Genomic DNA, 13,977 nt, shown 5'->3' on the forward strand with positions numbered 1-13,977 from the left:
CCCATCTGGTTCACTAACATCTTTTAGGAAAGGAAATCTGCCGTCCTGGCCTGGTCTGGCTTACAATGTACTCCAGACCCCAGCAAGTCCCCTCGGGCAACTAGGGATGGTCAATAAATGCTGGCCAACCAGCGACGCCCATATCCCATGAATGGAAAAAGAGGTAAACTGGCAAATGACTTGTACATTGTGCCTTCCTTTAATGGGATTGTTCCAATGAATGGGTGGCAAAATGGTTAGCACTACTGCCTCTCAGCACCAGGGACCTGGATAACTGTCTGTATGGAGTTTGCACATTCTCCCTGTGTCTGTGTGGGTTTTCTCTGGGTGCTCCAGTTTCCTCTCTCAGTCCAAAGATGTGTGGGTTAGGTTGATTGGCCATGCTAAAATGCCCTTTGGTGTCAGGGAATCAGTAATGTGAATTCAGGCCATCTGGGTGGAATTGTTGTTGGTGTAAGCTTGATGAGCCAAATGGCCTCCTCCTACGCTGGGGGATTCTATGTTTAATGACTTCTATTTAAAGTTGATGCAAAACAAAATCAAAACTTTTGATGTCAAAACACATGCATTTGTAACTCTCAGAAAATAATCAGTTGTGCTTGGAATCTCAGCACTCGAGGTGGAGGAAATTTTGAGGTGATAGCTTGAAGTTGGTCACGTCAGGGAGCAGGCAGTAGGAGATGGTCACCCACCAAAGGGATGGGAAAAGGCAGGAAGAGAAGGGTTAGAACAGAATGCCGAACAGCCCAGAAGACAATTTGAAATTCTCCCTGTGAGGAAAGGTGGCAGAGCCTGGTGCCAATAAACAAACAAGGAAAGGTGATCAGCATAGCTAGGAGCACTCATGGAAGAGGATTCGATAGCTGGAGGGGCTGATTGATTGCTTGAGGGGCAAGGAACGTATCACATTGAGTGAGTGGAAATGTTTGTTCAAAGGACAAGACATTATGGGTGATAATCTCAGAATTATGCCCTCAACCGTGGATAGGAAGACTAGGGCAATTTATAAACAAGCTGAAGAATTTTGGAATCTGGTATGGGTTGTAGGACAGATGGATCTCTTTTTGCAATCACAAACTATATGTAAAGAGGAAGGAAAAGTATGGGTTCGCTCTTAAACATGGATGTGACCAGTTATTCGGAGTAGGAAAGAGAGGGAACTGGGAAAAGATGTAAAAATCCAACTGATAGGGTAAAATAGGTAAGCATAGTATTCACAAGCTGAAATGGTGATGGGGTACTTAAAATCAAAAAACACATAATTACATTATATTAATATATAAATTTATATGTACAGAGTGTAGGAAGTAAACGGCGGTCCATAGAGCAATTAACTTAAAGGAAGATTCAGGCTGAACAGCATCAACAGAAACCTGGCTGCCAAGTGAATGATAATGGATAATACACATGGTGTTATTGGAGGAATGGAAAAGAAAAGAGTGGCAATATTGTTCAGAGGGGATATTTATTTGATGGTGAAAAATTCCCAAGTGGATTAGGCTTGCCAGGGAGATGGGAGCAATGGTAAAATATTCTCTGGGGAGAGGGGGTTAATACATTTTTTGACTTGTTCAGGGTTTGAAAGGAGCAGCCTGCTGCTCACTGCAATTGATAATGTGTCACGTTTACAGGCCCTCAGGTCATTGGCGATTTGCTTCTTGAAGTGATCAGGGCTTTTTACTCCATTTGCAAGGAGATGCTTGATCCAGATATCCAATCAAGCCAGGATGAACAGCTGCTCATAAGGTACAAATGAAAATGATGCTAGTTTATGAACAGACGGATGTTAAAGTAAAGCTAAAAGACTAAAATGTGTTCCAAAGGTTATGGGGGAAAGGCAGGAGAATGGGGTTGAGAAACCTATCAGCCATAATTGAATGGCAGACTAGACTCGATGGGCTGAAATAATAGCCTAATCCGGTTCCTATATCTTATGGTCTTATAATTGTGTCAGTTGGTATTGTCTGTGTGCCTCTTCCTCTTCCTTCTCTCTTTCTCTTGTTCTCCCACTTGCATTCTCCCTCCCCTTCACCCACTCCCCCTCATCTTCTAAGTGCATGGAGAACCTTTGGATATTATCTACTAATAAATGGAAAAGTAGTAAGGAAAAAAAATACCTGAGTAAAGGTTTGTTACCGCTGGACATTTTTGCCATTTTTGGATTTTTATGTCTTTGAGTTTCACTGTTTTTCTCTCCCCTTACTTGCTGCCAACATGTTGACAAGTGATACTTGTTTAGGAATGTTCTATTTTATCCGTAACACTCTGCTTTTCATTCTTCCGGGAGGTTTCCCAGTTATTTTTGTCAAGTCGATGCTCCAGACCTGCCAGAACTACGAATAAAATTCTTCACTTTTTTTGCTCCCTAGTAAAATGAAAGAAAATAAGAATGCCTCGGAGGTAATAAAGACAGTGAATGTGCTGATCAGCTCACTAAGCACCGACTACTTGTGGGATTATTTAACCCTGCTTTTTGAAGACTGCATCAGGTAAAGCTGAAGTGTTCAATATTCATGTAGCAAAATATTTACCTTGTATTGTGTGGCATCTTTATGTCTGTAAGTTTTCCAAGTAGAGTAATTAGAGGAGGGCCAAGTTCTTATGATTGTGTCAATAAAGTTAAAGGCAACTTTCATGTGGGAGGAATGATGTGTACAAGCGCTGGTTCCTTACCCTGATTCAATCACCCTATCCAAGCACGGTTTCTGGCTGACTGTGAGCAGCCTTTGTGTTCTGTAAGTTAATGTTCAGGCACTTGTGTTCCATCCAAAAGACCACTTGCTTACAACTCTGAAAGATTCCCTGTTTTCCTCTCTGTCTCTGCCCCTCTGACATTGAAGTCATTCAAGTTTTAGTGTCGTGTCACAAGTAGGCTTACATTAACATTGCAATAGAGTTACTGTGAAAATCCCCTGGTTGCCACAGCTCCGGCACCTATTTGGGTGCACCAAGGGAGAATTTAGCATAGCCAATGCACCTAACTAACACATCTTTTGGATTGTGGGACGAAATCCACACAGACATGGGGAGAACGTACAGACACTGACCCAAGTGGGAATAGGTCCCTGGTGCTGTGAGGCAGCAGTGCTAACCACTCTGCAGGCCCACATGTCACACCCAGCTGTCATTGGCCCCTTGTACCCATAAACTTTGACCTGTCCAAATCCCTGCTTGTGTATCCTGTCTAAAACGTCTGCTAGGTGAATCTTCTCCAGCTTTGCACCTCCTCAATAACGCTTCAGTGCTGTCGCAATGCATGGGGTGCTGACATCGCAGGCTAGGTCAGCATTTACTGCACAGCTCTAATTGTCCTTGAGAAGTTGGTGGTGAGCCGTCACTTTGAACTGCTGCAATCTATGCAGTGTAGATACACCCACAGTGCTGTTATGAAAAGAGTTCTGGGGTTTTGACCTAGCAACAGTCAAGGAGTGGTGATTATATTTCCAAGTCCAGGATGGTGTGTGACTTGGAAGCTGATGGTGTTCCCAATTTAATCTGGTTTAATTTTAAACTCTCAAATCTTTGAATCACATCATGGTCTTGCAGAATCTTTCTTGACAGTCTCCTTCATCCTTGTATTCTCTCCATCTGCCCCTCCAACCCCCGGACACTGTTGTGGTGATTTTTGCATTCCTGCCCCTCACTCAACCATTGACGTCACCAGCTATAATCACCTGGGTCTTTAGTTCTGCTATTTTTGTTTTAAATTCTCCATCCCTTTGCAAATCCTATAGAATATAGCACTTTGGGCGAATAGGATCAAAGGTTATGGAGAGAAAGCCGGATTAGTCTGTTGAGTTGGACGATCAGCCATGATCATAATGAATGGCGGAGTAGGCTCGAAAGGCTGACTGATCTCTTCTTGCTTCTATCTTTTATGTTTCTATGAAACCTATTCTTCAATCAAGCTTTAAGTTATGCCTCCTATTATATCCCTTTCTGACACTGTTTCATTACGCTTTTCAATTAAATGTTTTGTTCTGTGAGCATGTTGAAATAGTCCACGTTAGAGATAACCAAGACAGGTCGATCATGGTTTCAGTGGCTATGGCAGAAGTAAGGGCAAAAAACAATGTATTGGAAGGGGGAACTAGTCTCGCTTGTGACGGAAGGCATGTGGGATCTGGTGGTCGGTTAGGGTCAAGGTTCAACAATGTTGCACCATGGGAGATGGTGAGGGAATAGGTGATGTAATTAGTAACAAAGAGCCATCAGGATTGATAGATCAAATAAATGCACAGACTGTTTATGGCACAGAAGATGAGCTGAAGGGCCTCCTTATCTCTGGTGCAGAAGCAGGCCCTTTGACCCATCTTATCTCTGCCAGCTAGCAAAGAACTATTCGGCCCAATCCCGCTTTCCTTCCTTAGTTTGTAACTGTAGCTTACAACACTTTGCATGCATATTCAAGTAATGTTTGTTGTTTAGTAGATGCATTGACTATTGCAAGGTAAAGTAATCCTCTTCATTTGTCACAAGTAGACTGACGTTAACGCTGCTATGAAGTTACTGTGAAAATCCCCTAGTCACCAGCACCTGTTTGGGTACACTGAGGGAGAATTTTACAAAGAACAGTACAGCACAGGAACAGGCCCTTCGGCCCTCCCAAGCCTGCACCGCTCATGCGCCCAACTAGACCATTCGTTTGTATCCCTCTATTCCCTGGCAAATGCACTTAACTAACATGTCTTTTGGACTGTAGGAGGGAACTGGGGCACTTCTGCTGTAGAGTATTGAAAACATTGGAGCTATGCTGTTTGTGCATTGCCTATTGCATGTGCCATTATTTTTCTTTCACCTGTGGGGACAGGGCTCCTTGACAATGTAGGTTGCAGAACGGGGGAAAAAAGACATGCATTTGCAGTGTGTTTTAACACCTGATGTTTTGTCATTACTTTCCCAATGGTTGGCGTTCACGTTCATTCTCCTTTATGACTTACTACCTTTTAACCCATGTGACTGTGGTGAGGACTGTTTTAAACAGCTGCTTGAAACTACTGTTTGAGAGGTGAGCTGCTATTGAAATCGTGAGGAATCATGGATGATGCTGTGTCAATTACAGGAACAGGTCTCAACCAGTGAGTCACATAGGGGCAGAAGGTCCAAGTGCTCCTGCTGCTGTCCAAGAACTCTGTTACCTGTTGGTGTTCCTCTTAGAAGTCATTCCATTGGTAAGTCAGCATAATTTACATAATAGTTTCGCAATGTAAAACAACTTGATTGCCTCCCTATTACGCAGTTAGTTTGATTTTTTTTTGTTTGTTTTTCTCGCATCAGGAAGTAATCGTTGCTTGTTGTGATAGTCTCTGTATTTTTATTTGTTCAATAATCAAAATGCTTCCATTTATGTTTCACTGTTCGTGCTCTCCAAGTGTCCCAAGGTGCTTGACAGTCAATGAAGTACTTTAGAAATGTAATATTGTTGGGACTGTGGCACACAGCAAGCTTCATAAGAGAATGACATGATATTCTGTTTGTCATAGTAACATAGAAACTAGAAGCAGGTGTAGGCCATTCGGCCCTTCGAGCCTGATCCACCATTCATTACGACCATGGCTGATCAGCAAATTCAACATCCTCCCTTCCCCTCCCAGTATCTCTTTAGCCCCAAAGCTATATCCAATTTCTTTTTAAATCACACAACATTTTGGCCTCAACTATTTTCTGTGGTAGTGAATTTCAGGCATTTATCACCCTCTGGGTGAAGAAACTTCCCCTCACAGTTCTAAAAGGTTTACCCCTTATCCTCATGACCCCTCGTTCTAAACTCCCCCCACCACTGGAAACATTCATTCTGAATTTACCCTGTCTCACCCTGTTAGAATTTTATAAGTTTCTATCAGATCCCCTCTCACTCTTCTAAACTTCAATGACTATAACTTGGACTGACTTAGTCTCTCCTCGTATGACAGACCTGCCATCCCAGGAATCAGCTTGGTAAAGCTTCGCTGTACTCCCTCTATAACAAGGATATCGATTAAATACACCAAAACTGCACCCACTACTCGAGTTGTGGCCTCACTAATGCCCTAAACAATTGCAGGAAAATATCCCTTTACTCAAATCCTCTCACTATGAAGGTCATTTGCTGCCTTTACTGCCTGCTGTACCTGCACGCTTACTTTCAGCAACTGATGCACAAGGGCTCCAAGGATGATGTTGGTTGGATGGTAAATATTGGCCAGGACGTATGGGACCAAAAAACAGATGCAGTTGTGAATTCTGCACAAGAACATCATTTTAGTTTTGCTTTAAAGTACTTTAGAAGTGTAATACTGTTTGAACCGTGGTAGCCAATTTGCCCAAAGAATGAAGTGATATTCTGTTTGTCATAGTAACATAGAAACTAGAAGCAGGAAAAGGCCATTCAGCCCTTCGAGCTTGCTCCACTATTCATTTTGAATGGTGGAGCAAGCTCTGTTCTGAAAATAGTTTTCTCTCGTGTGTTCCCATTTTTCCAGGTCTGTAAATCCCCAAGTATTGGATTATTGCTCATGCCCCCCTAATCAAAACAATTGAGATAACTGTTTGTCTCTCGAGGTGCTCAAAGATGATATGAGCAGTTGACGGTGATGCTCACCATCCCTCTAAGCACGGCATTGCAGCTTGGTTGCAGAGTTACACTTGCAGTTTGATGTGCGGGAGTTGGTTCTAGGCATGGAATTTTCCTGTCTTGCTCGCCATGGGAATCATAGTGGGCTGGGCACGGGCCCTGGAAAGGTTTGTTGGCCCTGGGCGGGATTTTCTGGTGAGTGCGGTTGGAAAGTCCTGCCCTCGATGTTCCAGTTTGCTGTGTCTGTTTTCACTTACCAGATGTGAGTGTCAGCAGCAAAGCCAGCCGTTGTTGCCCTTCCCTCATTGTCCTTGAGAGCTGTTTGGAGTTGATCACGTTGCTGTGTCCAAACCAAATAAGGACAACAGATTTCCTTATCAGCTATCAGTGAACCAGATGGGTTTTAATGACCATCCAATGATAGTTTCATGATCATCATTACCCACACTAGCTTTCAATTCCAGATTTTAATTCTTCAATTGATTTTAAATTCCACCAGCTGTTGTAGTTGGATTTGAAGCGATGCCCCCAGTACATTCTCTGGATTCCATTCTCACTGTTCCACCATCTCCCCTGATTAATATAACACAACACTGTTGTGATGTTCTTGTACTTTTCAGTGCTGTTTTGACACAAACTGCTGCTCTCTCATGTATCTGAGTAAACCTCCTTGATAATAAACGTTTTCCCCATTTTAGTTAATGGGAGACATATCACAAATATTGTACTGCTGTTAGCAGCAATCAACTCTTCACTTTGGCTGAACTGTACAACAGAATTCCCTGGATTTTCCAGCCGTGCTCTTCCCATAACTGGAAATCCCGTCCAAGATCGATGGACCTTTGCATGGTTTGCGCGCACACACACGCGCGCGCGCGCGACACACACACACACACACACACACACACACACACACACACACACACACACACACACACACACACACACACACACACCGCGCAACCCCACCTTCAACAATTCCCATGGTGGGTGGAGTGGGAAAATTCTACCCTGATCTCTCTAGTGCGTGCAAGTCAAAGAGACAACTACTTCTGTTTTTTAAAAAAAACCATTGTGGCCCTAACTGGTCAGATCGGATTTTGCCACTGTTGTATATTAGTTAATCTGCACAAGCATCTCGGAGCCAAGTGGGATGTAATTGGAACAGTTGCATATTTTTTAGCCGCTGCTTTTCTTGTAGCGCACTGATAGTAAGTACATTGTTTGCAGCTCATGACAACGGACTTGCTGTTCTTTGTTGTGGAGACCAGACCCATTAGTATTCCAACAAGCCTGAACTGAACATGAGAAATGGTCCTCTGGAAAGATACGATATCCACAAAGAGTGGTTGTATCAATGGTGGTGTAGTGAATTCAGCAGGGGGAGGGTGGAGGGGCCTTATCCATGTTACCAAGCAATTCATTATATTGTCGTACTTGATTCCAGGTACTGGATGGGACCAGTAGTGATGTTTTATCCATAACACTTAACAGTGGCTAGGATGTGACAGTACAATAATATTGCTGGACCAGGCATCACAGTAACATGGATGCAAGGAATTGGCAATGAAAGGAACTATTTTCATGTTTTCCTACCCTGTTTAATGTGCCCTTCACCCTATTGAACGAGCAGTTGATGGGGGGGCCGACACAAACCTCAAAGCAATAGAAGATTGGATTGATATCAAACACAATGAAGGAGGGCAGTTAGGGCGGGGATAATTCTGGTTGAAAAAAAGATGCAGGACGCACCTTGTTAAAACTGCTTGCTGCTTGGAAAGTGACTTTCACCATACTATCTCCATTTGGCCTTAATCAATACCCTACTCTGTGTTTATCAAAAAAATCTACTTTGTAACACATATAAGTGAATGAAGTGCCCAGGCATAGTTGTTAGGTTGGAACTTTTTGTGGTCGAGGTCATCAGATTTCTGTGTCAGCTGCTCGTGGATCAGTCAGTTTGCAAAACAAAAGTGTAATTTTCCGGAAATGGATTTGAAATAATGTGCAGGCTTTTCCATTCTTTTTGGATTTGATTTGTGTGGTATATTTATGATAGGGCCGTGATGCCACTGTGGCCCTCAAAGAATTGACATAGAATTGTAATATCATAGAATCCCTACAGTGCAGAAGGAGGCCATTTGGCCCATCAAGCTTGCACTGACAACAATCCCACCCTGACTCTATCCCTGTAACCCCACATATTTGCCCTGGTAATCCCCCTGACAAGAAGGGTTAATTTAGAATGGCCAATCAGCCACACCTCCACACCTTTGGACTGTGGGAGGAAACCCATGCAGACATGGGGAGAACGTTCATATCCCACACAGACATTGACTCCAGGTCGGAATTAAACCTGGGTCTCTGGCGCTGTGGGGCATGCTAACCACTGTGTCACCGTGCAAATGTAATGTTTTTTTTTGTTGGGTGTCACTTGTCTACTCACGGTTGTAACCAAAGGTTATTGGTAGTTTTGACGAAAGCAATGATGTTGCAAACATTGCCAAGTGTGCATTCTTTGTATTTAGCTGCTCTGTCTCAATGAATGACAATTTGTGGTTTTAGTTGTTCATTTCCTAAACCATCCCAACTGGGGTTGTGTTCAGCCACCACTTAAATGAAGCGCGCGCACACACACACACACACACACACACACACACACACACACACACACACACACACACACACACACACACACACACACACAGTGAAAATACATTTGAAGGAAATTTTTTATTCATCTAAATGCAGCCAATAATTCTATTGTGTATGTAACTCTTTCTTTCTGTTTAATTACACTGTTTGACTCCATGGACCTATCTTCAGAAGGTATGACCAGTATGTTATATATCTCTCTCTCTCTCTTGAGTTGAAAGCTCCCACAAAGAAGAATGATAGTTCAGTAAGGAGAAAATATGTTGACTGTGGGATGGGATCAGAGGGGTTGGAAGCTGCCATCAGAAAGGTCCTTTTGAGGATTAAGACATAATCCAGTGTTTGATTCATCATTTTCAATATGTGGATCATTATATAATGTCTATCTTAGGTAGCAGGGTGTATAGGTGGGGGTAATGAGTGGGAGAAATAGGCCAATGGTCAATCATAGAAAGGAGGTAAATATTCAATATTTTTGCTTGAGTTTCCTTTTTTAAAATACAGGAGTATTTCTGCTGACCTTCCAGTCATTGAATCCAACAGTGCAGAAGGAGGCTATTCAGCCCTTCGAGTCTGCACTGACCACAATCCCACCCAGGACCTATCCCCATAACCCCATGTATTTACCCTAGCTAGTCCCCTGACACTGAGGGGCAATTTAGAATGGCCAATCCACCTAATCCATATGGCATTGGACTGTGGTAGGAAACCAGAGCGCCCAGAGGAAACCCACACAGACACGAGGAGAGCATGCAGACTGCACGCAGACTGACTCAAGCTGGGAATCGAACCCTGGTCCCTGGGGCTGTGAGGCAGCAGCACTAGCCACTCTGCCGCCTTGACCCACTACTTCCCTCAGATGTACCTCACCATATGTAGTAGCTATTAGTGAAAATGTATTGTACTTATTATCATCTGCAGTGGAATAATTTGAATATCACCATTGTTTCCAGGAGCTGTATTCTGAAATTCAGACACAGTATCTTCCACAAATGCTGTGCCACATTGTGCAGTGTTTGATGGAGCACATGGAAAGCCTGAGTCTGCAAGAGCTCACCAAGAGTCTGAAGATGTGCTACGTGATACTTGGCAAGATCCAGTTACCTGCAACATTCATGGACACAGAGGAGCGGAGTGCACAGGAAGCTGAGCTGGACGGCGGAAGGCCAGCTGAGGTAAGGCTCTGACTTTGAGGAAGGGATGGTCACACCAGCCAAGTCCACCATCTTTGATCCTAGGCCTGTGTGAGTGAGCCAAAAGTAAATGCTGGAAAACCTCAGGCGGTCTGGCAGCAGGGAGAAAAGAGCTGATATTTTGAGTCCAAGTGGCCCTTTATCAAAGCTAAAAGGCATAGAAAGTGGGGGATATTTATTGACCACTTCTCTTCCAGGAACGCCTCCTTTGAAGAAGTACTGCTCTTCTCTCCAAGAGGATTTTTGTATGCCTCTGCTCCCCACGTCCAGTAAATATCTCCCACTTTCTAAGCCTTTTTAGCCTTGACAAAGGGTCATCTGGACTCAATGTCAGCTCTTTTCTCTCCTTAGAGATGCTGCCAGACCTGCTGAGATTTTCCAGCATTTTCTCTTTTGGGTGCCAAGTTTTATGGTTGTTGTTTTTTAAAAGCTTCATAAAAGTGAACAGTTGCTGAAATACAAATGTGAACACTTGCTTAATGCTGACAACCAATCTTTATTGATGGTGGCATTTCAGAGTCCGATACGAGAGGAAACCAGTGAAACGGTGTCTGATGCGGAGCACAGTCCGGAGGAGGGAGCAGATTCCATCTTCCCCTCACTGCGATCGGAGGACAGTGGGATTGGATTGAGTGCGGTGTTATCGGAGAAATCCCAGGACCACGGCGACCGGCGTATATCAACGGACCACACCAACGTGTGGAAGAGTGGCGGCAGCATTCAGGCGTCGGTGCAGAACGTACAACAACTCCTGGCACATTTCACGTTAAAACACATCTTTGGGACAAACTGCCAGGCACAGGGTGTTGTGGGGGAAGAGGAGAAAGTGGGCACCAGGGCAGGAAAGAAGGCATGGGACAAAAAGCAGATCACCCTGCCTCAGTTCAAGCAAATGCTGTCTGATTTCTTCACCGTCCGCGGGCCTGCGCTGAAGCAGAAGAAGCGACAGCGGGGATTCTTCATGCAGTTTGACGGCGCGAAGGGTGAAGGGGATTGGGATGTTGATCACATGCTGCAGGAGGTGGACGAGGTGACGGAGGACTGCAGGATGGCCTTCGCTGCCACCTGCCAGCTCCTGCTGGAATGTAGCAGTTTTCCTGTGTATCTGTCTTTCAAAGAGATTGAAGCATTTTATTTGGCAGCGTTCCAAGATATCGGTAAGCTGGAGTGTTTCCGGAATTCTCTGATGATGAATTTCCCCCTTCTCCATTTTTCTACCCCTCTTTCCTGCTACCTCCCTCCTCTCCTTGCCATCAAATCCCAGCACTTCTCGAGGCATTTAGTCCTGCCAGTATGTGTTTCAGTGGTACAAGTGCCCACCCATGTTATGCTAAGAGGCCTTCCATGTTGGTACCTGAAAATGGAGTTATGTATTATAAAGGGTGCAGGTTGCTTTAAGAACTGATCACATGATTTGATGGTGATGTCATTAGGATGTGCGCTGAAGCTGTTTTACTTTTCATTCTATATTCTGAATCAGAGCTAAGAGCAGGTTTCAATAAAACCTGTTGTATTATGTGTGCAAATCAAGTTGTTTATTTCTCTGGTAGGATCCACAAGCCCTACCATAGTTCGAACATGATGTGGAGAGATGCCATTGTTGGACTGGGGTGGGCACAGTAGGATCATGGTTGGGGTGCAAGTCTTTACAGGTACAGACATTGAGAGTGGAGAGAGGGATAAGCACAGTGACCACGACACCACACAACCCTGCCACAGCAACCTCTGCAAGATGTGTCAGATCATTGACACAGATGCCATCATCTCACGTGAGAACACCATCCACCAAATACCTGGTACATACTCATGCGACTTGGCTGATGTTGTCTACCTGATGCGCTGCAGAAAAGGATGTCCTGATGCATGGTATGTTGGCGAGAGCATGCAGACGCTACAACAATGGATGAATGAACGCCGCTCGACAGTCGCCAGGCAGGAATGTTCCCTTCCTGTCGGGGAACAATTTGGCACTGAAGGGCATTCAGCATCTAATCTTCGGGGAAGCGTTCTCCAAAGCAGCCGTTAAGACGTATGTCAATGCAGAATCGCCGAGCAGAAACCAATAACCAAGTTCTGCACACATGAGGACGGCCTCAACTGGGATTTTGGGTTCATGTCACACTATATGTAAACCCTTAGCCTGGGCTTGCAAAATCTCACTAAACGTCCTGGCTTGAGACAGTTCACACCTTTTTTAACTTGTGCTAAACCCTCTCTCCACTTGCATTGTCTGTACCTGTAAAGACTTGATTACCTGTAAAGACTCGTATTCCAACCATTATCTTGCAACTGAGTCTGTGTCTATATATGCCCTGTTTGTGAACCCAACTCTCCACTCACCTGATGAAGGAGTGACACTCAAAGCTTGTGCTACCAAATAAACCTATTGGACTTCAACCTGGAATTTGTAAGACTTCTTATCGTTACACGTTGAGTGTTGCTAGGTTACTTGACTTTGCTGATATAAAAGCCTAGTCCAACCCTGTCCTTGCTGGCTTTCTGAGAGCGCCCTCAATCAAAAATTTAAATGCTTTTTCTGTTGCTTGAGGCTAGCCTTTCTTTCCCACCCCCTTCCCTCCCCCACCCCCCATCAACTAACACCTCTCCCTGTCTGACCATCAAAGTGGGAATTGAACCTGGCAATTTTCGTTGTGTGGCTCAGATGCATTCTGTAACAACTAACTCTGCCTTTAGTAGCCCTTGCTTTAAACACTCGGTTGCTGTCCTCCCTTCCTGGGCTGATCTTGATCCTTTTCATTGCTGTCGAGTCAGATAGATAGATTAAACCAAAGAAAACCCTCCATCTCACGGTCACGATAATTACATTTTGACCCAGGTATTCTTTTGGTAGTTGGTGTGTCATCCAGGTTTCTTTATTAATGAGATGTGTCTGATGTGCCCATCCCTCTGCTTGAACCCTTCAGGTGATGGTGATGCTTGCCTTCCTCTCTGGCTGAAATCGCTGATGACCCTGTCTTGCTGTATCAGTGATTGCCACGTGCAAAACGTAGCGATATCTACTTTACTGGAAATGATTAATCACTCTCACTCATTGGCGCTGGTTATAGAAGATAAAGTCAAGCGTTACAAAAGTTCGGAATACAGAGCATTCCTTGGGAAGTTGCAGATGATGACTGTTCCACCCATTACCCCAGCAACATTGAAGCTTATGGCTGAGAGAACCAATTTTTATCAGGTACGTTACTGGGGCAGTGTTATTTCACATCCTTGTTGTAGTGATTTTGCTCACCAGTAACAAGCTTGTGTTTAAAACCTTTTTATAAAGAGTCTTTGGAATCATATGTCATTTAGGTGAAGAATTGATGGATACGTACCATTAATTAGTGATTACTCAGAAACAGTTTGAGACGCTGAGTTGAGTGTGTCAATTGTTTTTCTTCTCTACAAATTATTTTTTGTAACCAAAAACATCATGCTAACAACATAACCTACAAGTGGAAACCTACTTTTTGAGAAGTTCTTGAATTGTGGAGACCCATGGGAAACGTTATGGGCAGCACAGTGGTTATTACTGCTGCTTCACAGCGCCAGGAATCTGGGTTCAATTCCTGACTT

General features: G+C 44.0%; 1 protein-coding gene across 3 annotated transcripts in view; it reads left to right on the forward strand.

Annotated features, from left to right (window-relative positions):
- Positions 1–13,977, forward strand: part of dop1b (DOP1 leucine zipper like protein B) — a 136,291-nt gene that overhangs the window by 57,565 nt on the left and 64,749 nt on the right. For all 3 annotated transcript variants that reach the window (XM_080203680.1, XM_080203681.1, XM_080203682.1), the window contains exons 10-15: positions 1,632–1,746; positions 2,370–2,489; positions 5,063–5,171; positions 10,162–10,383; positions 10,919–11,558; positions 13,326–13,597. In XM_080203680.1, the coding sequence (XP_080059806.1) occupies positions 1,632–1,746; positions 2,370–2,489; positions 5,063–5,171; positions 10,162–10,383; positions 10,919–11,558; positions 13,326–13,597 (1,478 nt within the window). The remainder of the gene's footprint in view (positions 1–1,631; positions 1,747–2,369; positions 2,490–5,062; positions 5,172–10,161; positions 10,384–10,918; positions 11,559–13,325; positions 13,598–13,977) is intronic.

This window comes from Carcharhinus amblyrhynchos, chromosome 15 (genome assembly GCF_965287045.1).
Source record: "Carcharhinus amblyrhynchos chromosome 15, sCarAmb.v2.hapA, whole genome shotgun sequence".
Classification (NCBI taxonomy): Eukaryota; Metazoa; Chordata; class Chondrichthyes; order Carcharhiniformes; family Carcharhinidae; genus Carcharhinus; species Carcharhinus amblyrhynchos.